The sequence below is a fragment of the Choloepus didactylus genome, chromosome 18 (genome assembly GCF_015220235.1).
Source record: "Choloepus didactylus isolate mChoDid1 chromosome 18, mChoDid1.pri, whole genome shotgun sequence".
NCBI lineage: Eukaryota > Metazoa > Chordata > Mammalia > Pilosa > Megalonychidae > Choloepus > Choloepus didactylus.
In genome coordinates, this window is record NC_051324.1 from 57,424,041 (window position 1) to 57,447,710 (window position 23,670).

Genomic DNA, 23,670 nt, shown 5'->3' on the forward strand with positions numbered 1-23,670 from the left:
CATTGTTGGTGGGAATGTAAAATGGTTCAGCTGCTATGGAAAAAAGTTTGGCAGTTCCTCAAAAAGTTAAGTATAGAACTACCATATGACCCAGCAATCCCACATCTAGGTATATATCCAAAAGAACTGAAAGCAGGGACTCAAACAGATATTTACAAGTCAATGTTCATAGCAGCATTATTTACAATTGCCAAAATATGGAAGCAAAAAAAAAAAAACCAAAAAAAAAAAAAAAACCAATGAATGGATAAACAAATGTGGTATATACATAACAATAGCATATTATTCGGCCATAAAAAGGAATAGTTTTGATACATGTGACAACATGGACAAACCCTGAAGACATCATGATGAGTGAAATAAGCCAGACACAAAGGGAAAAATATTGTATTATCTCATTAATAAGAAATAATAAGAATAGTAAATTCATAGAGTCAGAAACTAGAATAGGGTCCAGGGTCCAGGAAGGGGGAAGTGAATGGATAGTTAATGTTTAATTGGCACAGAATTTCTATTTGGGATGATGGAAAAGTTTTGGTAATGGAAGGTGGTAATGGTAGAACAATATTGTGACTGCAATTAAAACCACAGAATTATATATTTGAATGTGGTTTAAGGGGAAATTTTGGATTAAAAAAAAAAATAGCATGAGTGAAAACCAGAAGAAAAAGATTACAGAAACAGATATTATTTAATAAAGAACTAACTTTTCCCAAAGAGAAGTCTGACTTTTGGCCCAGCTCTTGGGAGATCAACCCTAAACCCTTAGACTTTCCTGAGGGATAAGACTATCTTTGTTGGGACACATCAGAAATCTTAGGATGAAGGCTGGCCATGCCAGCAAGACCAACCAGCCCAACTTCCTGGGAGTGACAAGGTGGAGGGGGGTTGGGTTGCAGCTGGAGCTGAACTCAACCACATGGCCAATGGGTCAATCAGTCATGCCTACACAATGAAACCCCAATAAAAACTCTGGACACTGAAACTCAAGTGGGCTTTCCTGGTTGGTAATACTTGATTATTGATGTGCCATTATGGTGATGCCTTCTGACAGGGAAAGGACAATGGAAGCTTCACATCTGGGGACTCTCCAAGACCTCACACTATGTAACCTTTCATTTAGCTGGTTCTGATTTGTGTCCTTTTGCTATAATCATGATTTGGCAATTTACTAAATTCTGTGAGTTGTTCTAGCTAACTAACAAATCTGAGGGGGTAATGGGAATCCCCAAAATTAAACCCAGTTCTTCAGAAGTGAAGGTGGCCCTCAGAACCCAGGAACTTGTAGCTGGTGGTTGAAGTGAGGGCAGTCTTGTACAGTACTATGCCCTTAACCTGTAAAGTTCGGCCTAACTCCAGTTAGGAAGTGTAAGACACCATTGCAGACATATATTAGAGCTATCACACACAGACTTTAAACAGACAGATATAGATGTATAGCTATACAGATACAAAGATACAGATATACATATACATATAGATAGAGATATAGTTTTACTATGCTCAGGAGGTAATATTGAGAAATTTGGCAAAGAACTGGAAATGATAAAAAGAGAACCAAATGGTGTTTACCTACAGACTGTTTATAATTTGCAAGGAGAAAATAGTATCCATACTGCAGACAAAGTGGACAGCACAGTTAATTGGTCATCAAAATTAAAATCACAAATGAGTGACAGATGGCCACTGTGTGCCTCCAGCAGTAGTGATATCCTGAGAAGAACACAACATACATTTATGTAATATTCAAACCAGGGTACATAATCTGAATATAATCATGAAAAAACACCCAAAAAACCCCAAATGAGAAACGTTCTGTATGGGGGGGGGGGGCCTTATGCCTCAAAAATGTCAAGAAAGGCTGAGAAATTGTTTCAAATGTTTGAAATGACATTAAAAAGTCATGACATGGGTCATCAACATGGCGACATAAACAGCTACTGAAAACTCATCTTCAGAGACTCAACCAAAAAAAGGACTATTCTAAATTGTTCGAAACTCTGGAGGATGATATAAACTGGACGGGGACCCTGCAGATGCTGAATTGAAGAGAAGAAATATCAGGTAGGACTCTTCCATCCCAGAGGAGCCGGTCTTCTCCCCACCCCCTCACTTGGGCTCAGTGAGCGAAAGGCACAGAATCAGCAGCTGGGACCCCCTCCCATCATAGAAACAGACTATAAAAATCTCTCACAGCAGTGAGACATAACTTCAGCCTTTGAAGATAATTAAAGGCCCAGGTAAGTGAGGGACAAAGAGACCAAGAAAAAGTGGACAGAGACTTCATTTCCAGCCCTGGCTCTGAAAGCCCTTCCCCCACCCTTGAGGGAAGTAGCAGCCAAAGGTTGTTTCCTTGCCTTGGGGATGGCTGGAGTACTGGGTCAGCTGAGGGAGTACTCTGCCACAGGCGTAGCCCCACATCAAGCCAGATTTTGGCTGGCAAAGTGAGGGCACAGGAATTCTGCAGTTTCAGCTCACCTGTGTAGATGCAGCCTGTACATCTACATAATTACATGGAACGTTGAATAGGGAGTGAAATCTGGTTGGTTTGTACAGGTTAATGTGATGCCCTGATACATCCCAGAGTAATTTGGGCAGAGAATAAAAAAAGTATTTGCATAGCTCCCTTGAGGGAGTAGGGAAAAATATGGAAATATTAAACCTCTGCACCTGGAGAATTCCTGATATTCTCATAAGCATTGGGAGCGACCAATTTAATAGGTCAAGCCCTCAATCTTAGGGCTTGCCCTTTAGAAAAGTATTCCTACAAAGGAGAAGCTAAGCCTACTTATAATTATGCCTAAGAGTCACCTCCAGAAAATGTCCTTTGTTGCTTAGATGTGGCCTCTCTCCCTAAGCCTACTCTGCAGGTAAACTCACTACCCTCTTCCCCTACATGGGACATGACTCCCAGGGATGTAAATCTCCCTGGCATCATGGAATTGAGAAAGCCCCTGCCAAAAGGGGGAAAAGAAATGAAAGAAACAGAGTTTCAATGGCTGAGAAACTTCAAAAAGAGTCAAGAGGTTATTCTGGAGGTTATTCTTACGTATTATATAGATATCCCTTTGCAGCGTATTTTCAGTGTATTGGAACAGCTAGAAGGAAATACCTGAAACTGTTGAACTGTAACACAGTAGCCTTGATTCTTGAAGATGACTGTATAACTATAGCTCTTAAAGTGCAACTGCGTAATTGGGAAAACCTTGAGCATGGCACTCCCTTTATCCAGTGTATGGATAGATGAGCAAGAAAACAAAGACAAAAAATAAATAAATAATGGGGGGGGGGAGTTAAGGGGTATTCTTTTCTTATTTTAATTTTTTTGGGGGTAATGAAAATGCTCAAAAATTGATTGTGGTGATGAATGCACAACTATAGGATGATACTATGAACCAATGATTGTACACTTTGGATGATTATCTGGTATGTGAACATACCCAATAAAATTGCATTAAAAAAATAAACAAAGATACAAGTGCTGGAGAAAATGTGGAGAGATATTAACTGTTGGTAGGGAAACAGAATGGTGCAACCTCTCTGGAGGGCAGTGTGGTGGTTCCACAGGAGGCTAAGTATAGGGTTACCATATGATTTTGCAACCCCATTATTTGGTATATATTTGGAAGTACTGAAAGCGGGGACACAGATATTTGCACACTGGTGTTTATCATGGCATTATTCATGATTTGCAATAAATGGAGGTGACCTCAGGGTGCATGAACTGATGAACAGAAGGGCAAACCGGGGAGTATACATATGCTGGAATACTGAGCAGCTTCAGGAAGGAATGAAGTTGTGTGGCATGCAACAAGACGAATGAACTTTGAATACATTATGTTGAATAAAATAAGCCAGCATCAAAAGGACAAATATTGTATGGTCTTACTGATATAAACTAACTACAATGACCAAACTCTGAGAATTGAATACACAAGCATAGCTTATCAGGGGATAGAAAGTGGGCAGAGATTGGGCAACTGATAATTAAGGAGTACGGAATGTTCAATAAGTTTCATTGTAAAGGTTCTTAGATTGTAAGCTCTTACAGCTGTCACATCTACTCCTGAGTTCTAAGGTTATTTCTAAATTCTGAGATGCTGAGCTCTTCGTGATAACTTGGAAGTTTCCCGGAACTTTGGATATCTGTGTGACACCTGAGACTCCGAGTTAGAGTTTGCAGCTCTGAATCAGCATTACTCCATATAGCAACTGTTAAAGAAGCTGAAAAAGAGATTAGACTTCAATAAGAGATACAAATGAAACGGATCTGATTAGGACTAATGTAAATCAGAATACAGGGAAAAGGATGATATTTCCTGTATTTTAAAACTTCAACTTCTATGTGAGACCAAAGGAAGAGATGTTTATTTGGTGCAAAATTTATACCTTCTATAGTATACTATCTGATTTAACCAGTCTGGTAAGTTTATTTAAACAACCTAATTACATGAAATCTAGAATAGGGAATGAGATTCTGTTATTCTGTACAGGTTAAGGTGAACCTCAATACATTCCAGAATGTCTGGGACAGAAAATAAAAAGGTATTTGCACAGTCCCCTTGAGGGACTGAGGAAAAATGTAGAACTATTAAACTTCCCCATCTGAGGAATTCCTGATATTCTGTTAAGCATTAGGGACTCCCAATTTAATAAGCCAAGCCCTCAATCTTGAGGCTTGCCGTTAGGAAACTTTATCTCTGCAATGGTGAAGCTAAGCCTCCTTACAACTATGCCTAAAGAGTCACCCCCAGAGAACCTCTTTTTTTTTTTGCTCAGATGTGGACTCTCTAAGTCAGCTCTGCAAATAAACTCACTACCACACCCTTCCCCCTACATGGGATATGACTCCCAGGGATGCAAGTCTCCCTTGCAATGTGGGACTGACTCCCAGGGATGAGCCTGGCCCTGGCATCATGGGATTGAGAATGCTTTCTTAACCAAAAGGGGGGGAAAGAAATGGAACAAAATAAAGTTTCAGTGGCTAAGATATATTAAATAGGGTCAAGATGTCATTCTGGGGGTTCTTATGCAAGTTTCAGACACATATTACAAACCACCACAATATGACAAGCCCCAACCAACAGTGTTCCTGAAAACCCTAAAGAATACCCTGGGCTCTATCTTAGACCCTATAAATGTTCTACCTAGTAAGTTTATTTTTTCAGAAACTTAAGGCCTTCAGAGTGTTCCTATGCCAGGTAAGCCCTGAAACTCAGAATACTAGTTTCTCCAAGGACGTCAACCAGTTTTTCACTCCTCTACCCCATAAGGTCAATACCCCTTTCCAGCACGAAGAAGTTAAAATGGTCATTGCCCAGATATCCCTCAAGATTGAGAGAATGAGTAAATGATAGGGAAGAGGTTAACTAAGAAATTAGGATTTAACAAATGATTATGACTACTGACTCATTATATATACATTTCTTTTTATTTTCAAGTGTATTAGAATAGCTGGAAGGAAATACCAGAAATTGTTGAGCTGTAATCCAGTAGCCCTGATCTTTGATAATGATGGTATAGCTACACAGCAAAAAAAAAAAAAAAAAAAAAAAAAAAAGTTGGTTGCCTGTGTTTGTATGGATCTACTTCTGTATGTTTTATTCTGTTCCAAAACTCTATATATCTATCTCTGACAATACTACACTGTCTTATTTAACTTACCTTTATTGTAAGTCTTAAAATTGGGTAGAGTGCAATACTAGAGGTCAGAGAGGGGGGTGAGGGGGATAAGGAGTTTGAGATAAGATGTTTGAGGTTTTCGTTTTTCTTTTTATTTCTTTTTATAGAGTAATGCCTATATTCTACAATTGATCATGGTGACAAATGCACAACTATGTGATGGAACTATGAACCACTGATTGTACACTTTGGATGGATTCTACGATGTGTGAATATATCTCAGAAAAATTACATTAAAGAAAATCTTATGCACATACTTTCATCCAAGCTTTTGAGAGTAGGTGATTTTGTCAAAGTTTTTGGAAGATAGAGGGAATATACTTCGGAGAAATACAGACACCTGAAAAATAATGTCTGAAATTCTTGTTTCTTAAAAGCCCCATGATTATTTCTGTAACTTGGCCCAAAACCTCCTGTCATACTGACAGGCCTCCAGCTCTTCTCTCTTCTGGGCAGTTTTATCTCTCTTGGGGCAGGGGTGGGGGAGGATAGAAAAATTCAAGTCTCTCCAACTTTCTCCTTCAGATTCATCTCAAGGTCTCCCATTACATATCTGAGGAGTAAGTATAAACTTTGTATTGCAATTTGTCAGATCAGGCAAAACATACATCCAGAACAGAGCCAAATCTTTCCCGAGTTTTGGTCAGCGTGCATTAGAAAGAGGAAGGTTTTATTTCAAATCACATGAAGAATGACTTTCTAATGATCAAAACAATAAAATAATGGAAGGAATGCTAAGAGGAAGTTTTAATGTGTTGTCTTTGAAAAATATTGTGAAAAGACACATAACAATCTCTCCTGGATGGTGTATACTAGGTATGATTATCTTTCTGCTATTGTGTGGCAAATCTTCATTCACTGTCTCCCTCAGGAGCACACAGAATAAGATTAGGTAAATTTAGGTAAAGAAACTCAAAGTTATTCTTCAAAATGAATTCCTTCCATGTGTGTATGTGTATGTTTCCATGTGCCTTTATTTAATCATTTCTTTATAAAGGCTTTTCTGCTTTGTAAAAAAAAAAAAAAAAAAAAAAAAAAGACATGACAAGTAATGCAACACCTTATCTTGGATTGGACCCTGGAAAGGAGAGGGGAAAATTCTATAAAGGTAGGTTAGATAAAAGTATTTATCAATGTTAAATTGCCTGAAGTTGATAACCTGTACTATGGTTATGTAAGAGAATCTGCTTGTTTTTAAGAAATACACTTTGAAGAATTTAGGATTAAAGGGGCATGTTATTCTCAAATGACTAAAAAAAACACCAAGTGAGAGAAAAGGCCAGAAAGAGTGTGTGTGTATATATAGAGAGTGGAAGGTAAAGTAAATGCAACAAGTTAGTAAGTGGTGAATCAATGTTAACAGATATATGGAGCTTTTTTGTTTTTACTGTTCTTGCAGCCTTTCACTAGGCTTAAAATTATTTAAAAAAAAAATTAAAGAAGCAAATGGAAACTCTGTAACTGAAAAATACAAAAACAAACTAACAACTGAATACAGTTTAGAGCAGATTATATACCAGTGAAGAGAGAATTTCTGAACTGTAAGATAGGTCAAAAGATAACACCTAGAATAAAACATGAAGAGACAAAAGAATAGAAAGGATAGAATGAGAATGTAAGAGACACAGATGATATACATGTAGTCTATTATCTGCATAAACAGATTCCTAGATAGAAAGAAGGGAGAATGGGAGAAGAATAAAAAATTGAAGAGATGATGGCTAACAGCCTTTCAAAACTGATTAAAGGCATCAAGTTACAAGAAACTCTACAAGGACAAATAAAAACATAAATAGAAGAGAAAGGAAAAAGAAATCCACTCCTAGGCACATCAGTATAAATCTAGAAAACTGAAAAGAAAATGAAAAAAAGAGGGAGGGGAGAGAACCTTTAAAGAAGCAGCAATTAGACTAAGAGCTGATTTCTCAACAGAAGTAATGGAAGAAGCCAGATATCTCAAAAGTACTGAAAGAAAATAATTGCTAACCTAGAATTCTATTCCCAGCAAAAATATCATTCAAAAATAAAGACATTTTCAGATGAAAAAGTGAATTTTCCACAAGAAGTTCCCCACTAAAGGAAATTCTAAAAGCTGTTATTCAGACAAAAGGAAAGATGATTCCAGCTACATAGTCAGAGATACAGAAAAAAATGAAAAGATCAAATGTAAATAACTGGGACTATATAAAACAACAGTGATAGTATTTTACAATTTAAAATACTTATAGAACTAAAATACATGCAAAAACACTCAGAAGTTGGGAGAGGTAAAGTTAATCTTAGGCTCCTGAATTGTCCATGAAGATGGTAAAAGTACTAATTAATATCAAACTTTCATAAGGTAATGACTGATGTTTTAGTCATTAGGAAACTATTGTAAAAGAGAATAAAATTTCCAAGTTATCCCCCAAGGGGGATATATGAAATAATTAAAAATGCTTTGATCATTCAAAAAGCAAGAAAGGAGAAAGAAAGAAGCATGTAACTGACAGGACAAATAGAAAGTACACAGTAATATGTTAAATTTAAACCAAATATATCAAATACATTAATGTAAATGAGCCAAAGTACCCCATAAAGACACAACAATTCTTGGAATGAATTTAAATAAGAAAATGCAATTATATGCTGTTAACCATATAAGAATATGGAAATGCTGAAAGTAAAAGGATGGAACAAGTCATATCTTGCAAACACTCATCAAAATAAAACTGTACTAATTAGCCACACTAATACTAGATAAGGTCAACTATTAAAAAAAAAAAGCTATTATAAGAGATCAAGAGGGACATTTCATATATGGTATAATAGCCAATTCACAACAAAGGTCCAACAATTCTAAATGTGTACACAGCTAATAAGAAAGATTCAAAATATATAAAGCAAAAACTGCCAGGAAGTAGAGATAAATCCAGAATCATAGTGAGAGATTTTAATCACACCTCTCTTGATAAAATATTTAAAAAGAAAGATACAAAATATCTGAGCAACATCATTTAAAGAACTGACTTAGACTGCACTCAATAACTACAGAATACACATTCTTTCCAGATGCACCAAGAACATTTACCAAAATTGACTATTTGTTGAGCTGTAAAGCAAAACTCAATGAATATCAAAGGAATAAATAATACAGAACAGGTTCTCTGATAACAGTACAATGACGCTAACCAGAAAATCATCAATTGTTTGGAAATTGACAGGTACACTTTTAAACACATATGGTTAAGAAGAGCTCACAACGGGAAATCAAAAAGACTGTGAAGTGAATGATAATGAATACTCTACCAATGTAAACTTGCAAATTCAGAAATATTAGAAAATTGAAAAGATTCTAAAGAATATGATAAAAGCCTACCACCCATTAACAGAAAACATTTTGGTCCCTATCTTTTAATATTTCTCCCTAAAAAAGTATATGTACAGTTTTGTTTTGTTTTTTACTTTAAAAGCCTAAGAATTATCCCCTTGTTCTTTAAAAAATGGTATCCTCATAAACTTTATTTCAATGGGTGTAAGAATCTCCAATTTATACTCCACATTCTGTACAAAATTTTGGGAACAGTTCCTATTTTTACCATTTCATTTGCCAAAGAGTAAATGGATTATAATAATTCACATGTTCACTCCTAAAAATTAAATTTAGGTCTAGAAAGTTTTTAACACATAGATGCACCAGATTCATTAATCTCTCATATATTTGAAAAAAATATTTCCTTCACAAACTCCTCCTTTACTTGACTATTCCTGATAAGTGTTCTAAGTCTTCCTACCTATTAAAGAGTATGTCAGCTTACAAGAAAGAAAAAATTTTCCTATAAATTAAATAAATCTATTAATAAAGAAACATAAATTGTCATAACATTAATTCAGATCACTAAAGGAACTTCCATTTCTAAAATATTACACAGAATAAATATAGCATAATCACTTACCACTTGACCTGTTTTTACGACTTGATTTCCCACCAGTAAGAAGCATCTTGAGACTATTCCGAAACATGGTTGTGCTATTCTAGTACTACCAAAACTGTAAAAGAAAATGTGGGAAAGTATGTTAAAAGAAACTTGGTTTTCTATTCAAAATACCATTAAGAGTGAATCTGAAATACACTATAAGGAATTAACTATGTTTAAATACATACCACAAAAATTTTAACTGTATAAAAATAACTATTTAACATTTAAATAGTTCCTTAAAAGCATACTGTAATACTAAAGGAGCCTAAAGAAATAAAGGTGGATAGCACTAAGTGTACCCAGAAATAGAAAACATAATTAGGTAGCTATAAATACAGTCTACACTTTACTTTAACTCTCCATTTCTTGGACAACTTTCCCATATGACATATACACATGTGCACACACAGATACACAAACAGTTTATACTATATAAACTTATAGCAGCTGCAGATTTTCCATTGGTCAAGCCAGCATTCCATTTCACAAGACTACTTATATAAAATTTAATCAACACCTATCCTCTATGTCCCACTCCTATCAAAGGAAAACATTCCCAACTGTGTTTCAGATTGCATCCCTTCTCACTTTAACGACTTTTATCCAAAAATCACCTCCTTTATTTTCCCTATCAAAATTTTAATTTCTTCTACTTAATCATTCCAATCATATCATAAACATGCTTTAGTATGTTCTGACCAAAAGCAAACAAAGCCCCTCCCTTTTCTCCCACACATCCAATTACTGTTCCTATATCTTTGCCCTCCTTCATAATAAAACTTCCCAAAAGTGTTGTCAGAATTTGATGTCTCCAGTAGATTGAACACAGCAAAACTGAACTTGAACAGAGGTCAATAAAAAAACATGCAAAACAAAGCACAGAGTGCTAGTTTGAAAAATACAGAAAAGAGTATAGCAGCACATGGAACCCAGTGAAAACTTCTTACATACAACTGAAATCCCAGAAAAGAGGAGAAAATGAGAAAGAAGTAATATTTTAAGAGATAACAATCAAGAATTTCCCAACATTAAAGAAAGACATAGAGTCATATCTTCAAAAAACCTGGAAAACACAAGCAGAATGAATAAAAAGAAAACCAGAAGGCAAACCACAGCCAAACTGCTGAAAACCAAAGAAAAAGAAAATGTTTAAAACAGCCAGCAAGGGAGGGGAGGTTGGGTAGGGGATACCTTTAAAGAAACAACAATCAATAGACTGGCAAATGACTTTCAACAGAAATGATGAATGCCACAAGAAAACAGAATGAATTCTTAAAAATTCTGAAAGGCAACATGTGTTGTATAGTGAAGAATGTGGTCTTGTCCAAAGACCCTTGGCTTCTGGGAAAAAACATCTGGGCTCCTGGAATGTTATGCCTGATACGAGTATCTTTGTTTGCCTGGAGACTTAAGGCCATACTGGACAGTTTTAACAGCAGGATTGGGGAATAGTCATACTTGATAGTCTTAGTGTGGGGCTGGCCACACCAGAAAGACCAAGCATTTAATTTAGGGTAGACACTTTGGGTCATGCAGTATCAGTCAACCTGGAATCTGCTATCATCCACATTGATAGTCATTCCCATGTAATGGAGCCGCAACAAAAGCTGTGAACTCTAAGGCTCAGGCAATCTACCCTGGTTGGCAATATTCCACGTGTATTGCTATACCTAAATGCTGGGAGAGTAATTACTCTCCATGAGGAGAGGACACCAGAAGCTCTACATGGAACTTCTGCACTTAGAACCCACTTGAACTTCTTTCTATGGGCATCTGCCCTGAGATTATTTTAATCTGTATCTTTCCCTGCAATAAACTGCAAACATGAATGCAATCACTTTTAGTGAGTTCTGTGAGTCCTTCTAGCAAATTATTGAACCTAAGAGTGGTCTGGGAACCCCAAACTTGTAGTTAGTACAGAAGTGAGAACAGCCTTGTGAAGGATTGAGGGCCCTCTAAATTTGATAGTTCGCTCTCAACTTTGCAGTTTGGTTAACTCTTGGTAGGCACCAACTAAGAAATATATTCCCAGGAAAAAAAATGTATCTTTGAAAAATGAAAATTAAAAAAAAGTGATTTCAGAAAAAGAAAAACTGAGCCCATCACTAAAAGAAACTCAAAGGGATTCAGAAGCTAAACGATACCAGAAAAAAAAATAGAAATGAAAAAAGGAAGAGTTGTAGAAAGGGTAATATATTGGTAAATATAAATGAATAATGACTGTAAAAATAATGTTTTTATCTTGTAAAGTTTAAAATAGATGCATTCCTCAAATGCATGAAAATAGAAAACAAGTCAAAATGAGATAAACAGAATTAAAGTTTCTAAGATATCTGGACTGTCTAGGAAGCAACAAAATATGTAAGACTGTAAAAACTCAAGAATTTATATTTTAATCTCTATGATGACCATTAAAAGTTAACTGAAGGGAGAAAAGGAATAATCAGAAATGTTTGATTAAAACAAATGATGACAGATGAGAAATGAGAGAAAAAGTGGCATGGTACATGTGGGTAAGATATAAAACAAATAGTAAGATGGCAGATTTAAACTTAAATTTTATCAGTTATTATACTAAATATTTCGCTGAAAGACTAATATTGTCAGACTAGAGTAAAAAAAAAAACCCAAAATCCAACCATATGGTGCTTACAAAAGGCACAATTCTAAGATATGAACACAGAAAGACTGAATGAAAAAGGATGAAAATACATACCATACAAAGACCAACTAAAAGGAAGCTCATATGACTATACCAATATCAAAGGAGACTGAAGGCAATAAGCATTAAGAAAGATAAAAAGGGACATTTCTTTATAAAGTCATATCATCAGGAAGATATCACAATTCTAAATCTTAAGGGACCCAAAACAAAACTTCAAGAACATAAAGCAAAAGTGTATAAGACAAAAAGGTGATACAGACAAATCCATAAACACATGAGAGACTAACACATCTTTTGTCAATAGCTACAAGATCAAGCAGCAGAAAAAATCAGTAAGGATACAGAAGATTTGAACTATGTGACTAACCAACTGGACTTAACAAATATATAAAGTATGCTTTCCTAAATGCCTACACAAAGTATATAGAAAATAAAGACCATATACTGGTTCATAAAGCAAATCTCAACAAATGTGAAAGGACTGAAATCTTTCAGAGTATATTCCCTGGCTACAGTGCAATTAAGCTAGAAGTAAATAACTTTTCTTTTCATCTAGGGAAAAAAATCCTCTTGCTTAAAAATTAAGTGATGTACTTCTAAATAACCCATTAGTCAAGAAAAATAAATAAACCACAATGGAATTTAGAAAATGTTTTCCAATGAATGATAATGAAAATATGACATAAAAAAACTTACAGGATGCAACTAAAGCAATACTTGTAAGGCAATTTATTCCATAAACTCACTGGTGAATTCTATCAAACATTTAAGGAACAAATAACACCAATCTTACAAAAAAAATTTTTAATTAAATAGAAGAAGGAATACTTCCCAACACATTTTATGAAGCCAGTATGATCTTAATCCCAAAAACTTTCAGACATTACAAGAAAAGAAAATTACAGACCAATTGCCTCATGAACATACACAAACATTCTTAACAAAAGGCATCTACACTGAAAACTACAAAGGGTTGCTGTGGTGATTTGAAGCTGTATGTACCCTAGAGAAACGTTCTTAAATTTAATCCACTCCTGTGGGTATGAAGCCATTGTAAGTACGACCTTTTGATGAAGTTACTTTAGTTAAGGTGTGTCTCACCTCAGTCAGGACGAGTCATAATCCTAATACTGGAGCACTTTATGAGAGAATGAAATTCAGACAGAGAAAGAGAAAGCCACAGGAAGCAAGAAGTTGAAACGGAACCCAGAAGAGAACAAGATCATAAGACACCACAGTGTGCCTTTCCATGTGACAAGCTATGGACCAACGGTTACCAGCAGCCAGCCTCCAGAATGCCAGAGTCTTGGGAAGAAAGTTATCAACTTGATGATGCCTTGATTTGGACATTTTCCAAGCCTCAAAACCATGAGCAAATAAATTCCCATTGTTTAAGCCGAACCATTTCATGGTATTTGTCTAAGCAGCCTAGGAAACAGTTGCATAGAAAAATTAAAAACCTAAATATGTGGCTAAATACCATATTCACAGATTGGAAGGCTCAATAATGTCAATTACCCCCAAATTGTTCTAAAGAGACACTGAAGACTACATTGTGTCCCCCAGAAAAACATGTTCTTAATCTTGGACATTCTGCTTGGTGTAAACCTATCTGTAAAGACTACCTTTGAAGGTGTGCCCAAACTGAATGATGACAGGCTTTAACCGAATGTGGCTGAAGTCCTTATAAGTAAAGGTAACTGGACACAGACAGCAGAAACCACAGGGAAGCAGCCAGAGCTGAAAGTCAATCGAATCTGAAAGAGAAAGGAGAAGACACCACCATGTACACTGCTATGTGACAGGAAAGCCAAGGAACCCCAAAGATTGCCAGCCAGCCAGAAGATACTGACCCCAGGAGGAAGCAAGCCTTCTAGCTTCTGAAACTGTGAGCCAATAAATTCCTGCTGTTAAGCCAACACATTGTACGGTTATTTGTTTTAGCAGCCAGGAACTAAAACGAGACAATACAAATCTCAATCAAATTCCAGAAGACTTTTTGTTTTTTCGCAAAAGTTAAGATGCTGTTTCTAAAATGCACATGGCAATATGGTAAAGAACCAAGAATATTCAAAGCAATCTTGGAAACTAAAAAAAAAAGGTGGAGCACTTATACTATCTGAATTCAAGATTTACTGTAATGCTCCAATAATCATAAAGCATGGTGGGCCTAAGTATCAACAGGTAGATCAATGGAACAGAATAACTAGCCTAGAAATAGACCTACACTTACATGTTATTTGATTTTCAGCAAAAACATTAATGTCTTTCAACAAATAGTGCTGGGATAAATGAATACCCACTTTTTAAAAACTTTACCTTTACCTGTATCTCATGCTATACACAAAATTAAAAACAAATCAAATAGCACAGAAAGGCTAAAATCATAAAGTTTCTAGAAGAAAACACAGGAGAATATATCTTCATAATTTAGAGGTAGGCAAAGGATTCTTGGAACACAAATTAATAATCATAAAAGAAAAAACTGATGTATTAGCCTATTAAAATTCAAAAACCAACTGCTCACCAGAAGACAATGAATAGGCAAGCCAAAGACTGGGAAAAATTCACAAAATATAGCTCCAATACAGGAACAATATCCAGAAAATGTAAAGAACACCTACAACTCAATAATAAAGATATGAACAATCAAAATTTTAAAAAGGTAAAAGATCTGAAGATTTTCAAAAAAGAACATGTGAATGGTCAATATATGTTATTAAAATTGCTCTGAAATAAAAATTACAATGAGCTACCACTACAGAACACCAAAAGTGCTAAATTTAAAAAGACTGACAAGACCAAATATTGCCCAGGATGGAGAGCAACTGAAATTCTCTTGCATTGTTTTGAGAGTATAAAATGGTAAAATCAATTTGGAGAAAAATCTGACAGTTTCTTATCAAACCAAATATACCTCTAGCTTATGATCTAGAAACTCCACTTCTATTTACCCATGAGGAATTAACACATGTCCACAAAAAGACTATTAAAACAATGTTTATAGCAGCTTTATTTATAACAGGCAAAAACTAGAAACAGCCCAGATGTCCATCAACAGAAAAACGGATAAACAAACTGTGGGATATTCATACGATGGAATACTGCTCAGCAATACAGAACACAAAAGTATATGTGTTTTATTATTCAACTTATATCAAATTCAAGTACAGACAAAAATAATTTATGGTGGAAAAAATGAGAATAATGGTTGCTTCTTAGTGGTAGGAACGGGAATTGACTGAGATAGGGCATAAGGGAACTTTCCAGGGTGATGGTAATGTTCTGCATTTTAGGTATATGTATCTATCAAAACTGAGCAAAAATTTACCTAAGATTTATGCTCACATTGTAAGTAAATTTTACCTCAAAAGAAGAAAGGAAACAAATATTGAACTCTAATTAATGATATTCATGCTTAAATATTCAAGAGAAAGCATACTGATATCTGCAATTTACTGAAATGCATCAAAAAAGAAGATGGATTGATGGATGGATAAAGGGATATGAATCCAGATATGTGATAAAATAATTAAACAAAATGTTAACAGTAGACTTTAAGTGGGTATATATGTGTTAACTATAAATGTCTTTAAAATGTTTATATGTTTGAAAATTTACAATAAAACATTAGGTAAAAACATACTCCCAAAAATAAAACTCTAAGTACAGCTTTTAAGGAAAAAATAATATCAAGCATTACAAAAATTGTTCCAGAGAATAAAAAAATAGGAAACATTTCACAACTTCTTTTCTAAAGCCAGCATAAGCTTGATAATAAAAGTCAATGAGGTTGTTACAAGAAAGAAATAATACAGATCATTCTTTTGAACACAGATACAAAAACCCTAAACAAAACATTGGCAAATTGACTATACCATTATGTAGAAAGGATAATATATCAGGACCAAATGGGGGTTTAATCCAAAAATGCAAAAATTATTTAACATATGAAAATCAACAATTTACCATATTAATCGGAAACAAGAAAAATCTTAAAAGATGTAGCAAAAGTAATTGCTAAAATTTAACATTCATTATTTTTTTTAAAACCTACAAAGGAGAAGAGAACATCCTTAATATTACAAAAATGTATTCACAAAAAAGCCTATAGCAGACGTCATACATAATGGTGAATTCTTAAAAATGTTCCCCCTGAAATGAAGATTGTGACAAGGATACCATCACCACTTATACTCAACATTATCCTGGAGGTTTTAGCCAATACAATAAGACAAGAATTATCTCGTCTATTTCTATTATTGAAAATCGAAATTATGAGTATTGGGAAGTAAGAAATAAAAAAGCCATTTTCATAACCAATACTAATTATTTACTTAGAAAATCAAAGAATTTATAAACTATTAGATTTTATAAGTGAATTTAGCAAGGTCACAAGATAAAATATAAAACAAAGACAAAAGGAAAACACCAAAAAATAGCTTACTCTTTGTATCAATGAAGATAAGCATGGTGAGAAATCCTAAAATGTCTATTTCATCACTTATGAAATATTCCTCTTATTCATTTTGAGGGTTGATCAGTTTTTCCCCCTAATCTTACTTTATGAGACTACCCAACAAGTAGAAATTCTAAGTTTGATAAGTATTTCACTAACATTTGAAAGCAAAGGCTTGTGAAATATTATGCATTATACATAAAGAAATATATGAAAATATTATTACATAAGGATACATATGAAATATACTCCATGTTTTAAAATACACCATAAAATTTAAATAGTTAAATCTTGTAATTCATCAATTTGAATATTCTTAGAAGGGAAAAAAACTAAGTTATTTTTCTTACATACAGATCCTTTGTGTATGTATACAAATGAAGAAAATATTCCACTATATGATCTCATTTAGGCCTCATTTTTAAAAACTCTTAAGATAGGTGGTATTATAGCTACATTTTAAAGAGGAGGGAGCTAAGTAAGGTAAAGAAAAGTTAAATAACATGCCTATAATCACAGTTTATAAATGCTAAAGGCAGTATTTGAACCCACGCTCCTTGTCCTCTTCCTCAGTGCTTACTCCTAAATAAGAAGAAATGCTTAATAAATCCATTAAAAACATTAACTGAAACTAAGAAATTTCTAAAACTAGAGATCCAAAGCAAACAGTCATAATAAAATCATCTCAAAAGTATTATTCCATGTGGCTCCTGTTTTTTAAAATATGTATAATGTTTGTTATCTTTTGTAGTACTCTCACAAACATTAAACTCAGTTCACCTTAATAATCTAGTGAGTTAGAAAAACAAGTACTGTTATTATAGGTTGGCATTAGTCTTTTAATACATCAAGAAAAATTATGACAACTCATTGGAGGAAAAAAAAAAAAATACCATGCTTTAGTAACAGACACTATGGTGCCCCACCCAGATTCCTATTTACAGGACCAGTGCACCCATCCCCCAGCTATTCATGGCTCAGAGCTGCTCCCCACTTCAGAGAACTGCCCTTGGCTAACTGGAGTCACATTGCCCAGAAAATTTCAACTCTCACCTCCACTTCTATTCTGGGGAGGCCCTCCACCAGTGATGATTAATACAGGGGTACAAAAGACCAGCTCCCTTAACTCAAAGGGGGTACATTTTTGTAATATAATTTATGCTTCAAAGTCCTCACTCACGTCTTCCCGTGCTTAATTTTTCTTCAAATACATATCACTACCTGATGTGCTATATACTTGTTTGTTTACTGTCAGTTCCCATATCAGAATATAAGCTCTGTGAGGGCATGAAATTTGTCTGTTTAATATACTGCTGCAACCCCATAACTTGAGAATAATGCATGGTAAACAACAGGCACTAAGTAAATATTTATTGAATTAATCTATTATAATAATTTTTCTGTATATCACTGTCCACACCAAATCCCTTGTGGAGAAACCTGGTATTTTTCACTTTCTATCCTGAGTGCCTAGCTCATTGTAGGCTCTCAACAGTTCTTGAGTAAATAAATGAAAGAATAATGATCAAAGACTTGATTCATCAGATTATTAACTTAGTAAAGAGTTCAGGAGACACAGTATAAGTAAGTTTCAATTGGCAAAAAAATGTTAATAATTAATTACAACACTGGTCATACCTGAGGTAAGTGTGCACAAGGGAAAGTCAAGGAAAAGCATGAAAATTCTAGGCATAGTTTAAATTCTACCTGAAGGAAAAGCAAGAACATTTTAGTCACACTACAAACTTCTGCCTAAGTCAGACCTTCCTAATATTTATGCCTAGTTCTTCAAAGTTTCAAAAAGAAAAAAAGACTATTAGGAAGAACAAAACAGGAAAATATTTAAAATTTACTGAGCCAAAAAGAATAAAAACCTTCTATCTTTAAATAAACCAAGAAAACATGCTAAGATTAATTTAAGAAAAAAATGATGGTGGATGGAACAAATTAATTATATAATCACTTTTTGAAGTGTACAGATGTTTTTTCTTCTATAGTCCTAAAATTTTATTTTAAATGACTGAAATGAAACATAATATTTTAGTTAAAGCTAAATAACCACTTCATAGTTACAATTTTATAAAATGGCATTTTTATTCAAGCCAACATATCAATAGAAAATTTATTGTAATAAAATATTAATACTAACACTCCACATAATTGTTAACTAAGTAGGGAAAAAGCAGTTTATCTATGGATTTATGACACCAATATATGGCTAAATTACATTCTATCTTTTCAAAAAATTATATACAAATTTGAAAGTGTTAACTGCCCTCAAGAAGAAAACATGAGATAAATTCCGGGCAAGCGAATATTGTAAAAGCCATTCACAGGCTCCTACTCATTTCTAATTATCTTGTTCTTAACTAATGTAAGCATTATGTTATCTGCATGGCCTCTAACCTTTTATATTGGTGACACCTGGTCTAAACCATTCAGGAAAAGCAGTGACTATTCTTAATGATTTTCCAAGCCTGAGATTCAAATGTCTTCTCTCAATTTCTTCTTTTCCCTCTTTTATTAGTGGATAATCAATTTTCATTTTCATTGTTCAACCCTCCTGCATATTTGTTGATCAAAAAAGGAAGTACAGTATCCCCACTCATTAAAATCTTTACATGAGGATTGCAGGAAGATGGTGGAGTAGGAAGCTCCAGGATTCAGTCCCTCTACCAGAACAAATATTGAACCGGCAGGAACTGTCGGAATCAACTACTACAGCATTATTAAAACATTTTGATATCTAGTTGGGCAAATCAATCCCTACCTTTCTATCTTTTCCAAAATTGTATGTCATTTTCAGATCTGTATTCTTTTATATGTATTTTAGGATACTATTGTTGTGATCCAAGAAATAGCCTTTAGGAATGTGATTAAGATTGAACTAAATTGAGATCAACTAGGGGAGAACTGATATTATTAACATATTGAATCTTGCATTCTCTGAGAATGGTAGAACTTTATTTAAGCCTTCTTAATATCTCCCAATTGGACTTCATAATTTTCCGCATAAAGGCCTTGCATCTCTCTTGTTGGATTTTTTTTCCTTTGGCATCAAATAATTTTTGTCACTACTTGTAAACAGTATCTATTTTTAAATCACAATTTTGAACTACTCCTTGCTGCTGAATGAGAATGCAGTTGGTTTTTGTGCATAGATATCGCAACTTTACTGAATTCTTAGCTGTAATTATTTACCTGTAGATTTCCTTGAGTTTTCTATACAGATAATTTTGCTTTAAATAGTGACAGTTTTGTTTCTTCCTTTCCAAGGCTTTTAAGGTAAAATCATTTTTCTTGTCTCTCTTACTTGTCTAGAACCTCCAGTACCATATTAAATAAAAGTGATGATAGTAAATATTCTTGTGTTGTTCTTAACTTTAAAGGGATAAAGTATGTTTATGATAGATCTATAATAGGTATCTTTTATCATCTTGAGGAAATTTCCTTCAGTTCTTTCTTTGCAGAGTTTTAAACATAAGTTGAAGTTTGTCAAATACTTTGCCACTATGGAGATGATCATACTATTTTATCTTTAATCTCATAACATGATGAAACATGTCATATTGAAATACATCCCACATCTGGTTTAAAATAAATATTGTGATGTACTTTTTTTCTAAACATTGGATTTGGTTTGCAGATATTTCATTCTGGAATGTAACATCTATTTTCCTGAGTGTGACTGGCTCATAATTTTACCTACTTGGGCTGGTTTGTTTTTGTTTTTTAATTAGAGAAGTTATAAGTTGTGCCTTTACAGAACAATCATGCATAAAATACAGGATTCCCATATACCACCTTATTATTAACACTTTGCATTGGTGTGGTACATTTATTACAACTGATGAAAGCACATTTTTATAATTGTACTACTAATTTATAATTGTCCATGGCTTAACATAGGGTTTACTGTTTGTGTTGTGCAGTTCCATGGATTTTAATAAAATTTTTATTCTAGTAACATATATACAACCTAAAATTTCCCCTTTTACCACATTCAAATATACAATTCAGTGCTGTTAATTACGGTCATAATGTTATGCTACCATCACCACCATGGATTACCAAAACTTTTCCACTGACCCAAATACAAACTCTTTACCATTGAAGCCTTAACTCCCTATTCCCTACTCCCACCCCTAGTAACATATATTCCCTATATTCTAAATTCTGACTCAACTCTATAAGTTTGCTTATTCAAATTATTTCATATCAGTGAGATCATAAAAGATTTGTCCTTTTATGTCTGGCTTATTTCATCCAACATGATGTCTTCAAAGTTCATCAATGTGTCACATATATCACAACTTCATTCCTTTTTTCAGCTAAGTAATATTTTATTGTGTGTATATACACATACATTTATTTTTTACTTTCATTTTTGGCTTTGTGGTGCATTATGTTTTTCTTATTTTTTTGCCTGTTTTCTAATTCTAGGAACAAGTTTCTTGTGATTATAAGTATGACTAATAAATAAATAGGATCATTAAAATGTTAAATTTTTTGGTTTGAAGAAAATGTTACAAATAGAAAGAAAATTAAAAGAAAAATTAATAAACTAAGACATATGTAGAACTCTAATTCATTAAAAAAACAAGAATGCATACTCATTCAAATGATGTTTTAAGTAGCATCTTTCCTTTCCACAGGCAATCAACAAAATCTCTTTTAATAATATTAATTTATATATCACCTTCTTGAATACAAACCTATTGGTATACTACAAAATGTAAGCTATATGTCTTTAAAATAAATGCTACACATTTTCTAGCTTTTATCAACCTAGAGCTTTCCTTCAAAAAAACTTCTGTAGGGGAACAAAGCACACACACATTACTAAATATTTCAAACAAATTTTTAAACATTACAGGAAACAACGCAGTGGTTAATGATGCAGAAGTGATGAAAATGTTGGGATAAAGTGGTATATTTTATACTACATGGTTGTAAAGAAAAGAATGTGGAACAGTTATATACATAGCCATGATTTTTAAAATGCATATTTTGAAACTATTTAAAAGGTAGCATATATCATAAGAAAAGAAAACATAGGAGAAGAATTTAATCAATGACTATATAGTCAAATATTGTTTAAATAATATGTGCTTATCTCACTAAACTGTAAAAGCCAGGTCACCACTGAAGATCTAGCATAGAAGCTGAACCACAAAAAGCATTTAGTAAATATTTGTTGAAAGCATGAGAGTCTCCAAAAAAAATGGAATAATGAATAACCTCCAGGAGAAGGAATAAAGAGAGAAAACAGGAAAGAAGGGAAGACTTCAAAAAAAAAATAATAACATGTATTTAGCTGTACTGGGAGAAGTACATAACCAATATATTTGTGAGAATCCATGAGAATACTGGATACAAGTCAAATTTAAGATGAAATAAGAAAGTCTATCTTTAAAAGAAAGAAGATACTGAACAAAGATAGGACCAATCCAATAAAAGAAGGAAGAATCATTTGCCCACTACCTGGAAATTGCACATTTTTCCATCTATGAAAAGCACGTTGAAGGACCAAGATATTATCAAGAATGGTGTCCACTAAATGTTGACTGAGGTAGACTGATAGACATCTCAGATTTATTCCATGAAGTAACTTTGGAAGCACTTAACAATTAATTTGAAGATGGAAAATACAAGTATGAAAAGGAACAAGGGAGTCCAGACTATCTACTACAATCTATAATCACAGTAAAATATTCACTCAGACTCAGAACTTCTCTCTGCAAGGTATATCCAGAAAACATTTTGGATTAAACAAAATTACCTGAGCCCTGACAACAGATAATCTCCAATAATTTTTCCCAACATAAAAATTTTGGACTGCACTGAAGAGCTTCAAATTATGCAACCTCATTCAAGATTGGAGGCACAGGAAGAGATGTGGACAATTAGTACCGAATGCCAGCTGAGGGGAGAACTTGATGATGGGCTCCATGAAAGCCAGCTTTGTATGTAATAGAGTATTCCTTAAAATTTGAATCCCCATTTAAATAAAACTTATAAACAGAGGTCATATGTTGCCTTCCCTTTTTCCACACATTTGAAGTTCTTTTGGACAGCACCTAAACTGTCCTGAGCAGTAGTTCCATCTAGTGGTTAATACTGGGCGCTAGCTAACCCAAAGTCTTCACCTCAGTACCTTACCCCAGCCCTCTTCCCCTTAGCTTAAACTGTCTAACTTCTAAATTTCATCTAAATCAAATATCTTACCACAGGTAGTCTATCTAGATCGATTTACAATTGGGTAAGTTTCAATCCATCCCAGATTCTGGATCATTTATCCTATGAGATATGATCACTATGTCCCCAGTCTGGCCACTCCAACCCAACGACATTTGCCAACATCATCTGAGCCCCTGCAAGGTGCTGTGCTCAGGAAAGAACATGAACTAGTTAGACGAGATAATGGGATTTGGATAAGGTCTTGAAAAAAATGCTTTATTATAATGCAATGCATGTTCACTATAGAAGACAGACGATAGAAAAAATGTAACAACATGTAAGGATTATCACCATTACATCAATCTTCACTTTTCTTATTGCTTTGCTTAAAGTATTGTATCATCTTTTTTCTTTTTTTTTTATGTACAATAAAAAGAAAAGGTTTTTATTTTAAACCACTACATTTTAGGATGGTTTGTTACACAGCAAAACACTGATACGTACATAAAGATAGAGATGTAATAGAGCAGAGAAGAGGAAGCAATAAGAGAAACTTGCCGTTTTACATTTTGGTAATGTAAGGATGCACCACATAGCCAAGTGTAGACTCTGAAAGAGACTCAAGTTTTGCTTTTCCCAAGAAAGAAGAGCCTATGGCCTTGGGAGACCCTAGGGGAGTAAAGGCCTAAGACAGGAGGAGAGGAGGGATTCTGAGGTCAGTCGGG

General features: G+C 34.1%; 1 protein-coding gene across 1 annotated transcript in view; it reads right to left on the reverse strand.

Moving 5' to 3' along the window:
• TANC2 (tetratricopeptide repeat, ankyrin repeat and coiled-coil containing 2) overlaps positions 1 to 23,670 on the reverse strand; it is a 553,793-nt gene that overhangs the window by 466,530 nt on the left and 63,593 nt on the right. Inside the window, 1 exon segment of the mRNA XM_037807876.1 lies at positions 9,618 to 9,711. Coding sequence (XP_037663804.1) covers positions 9,618 to 9,684 — 67 coding nt within the window. The 5' untranslated portion in view covers positions 9,685 to 9,711.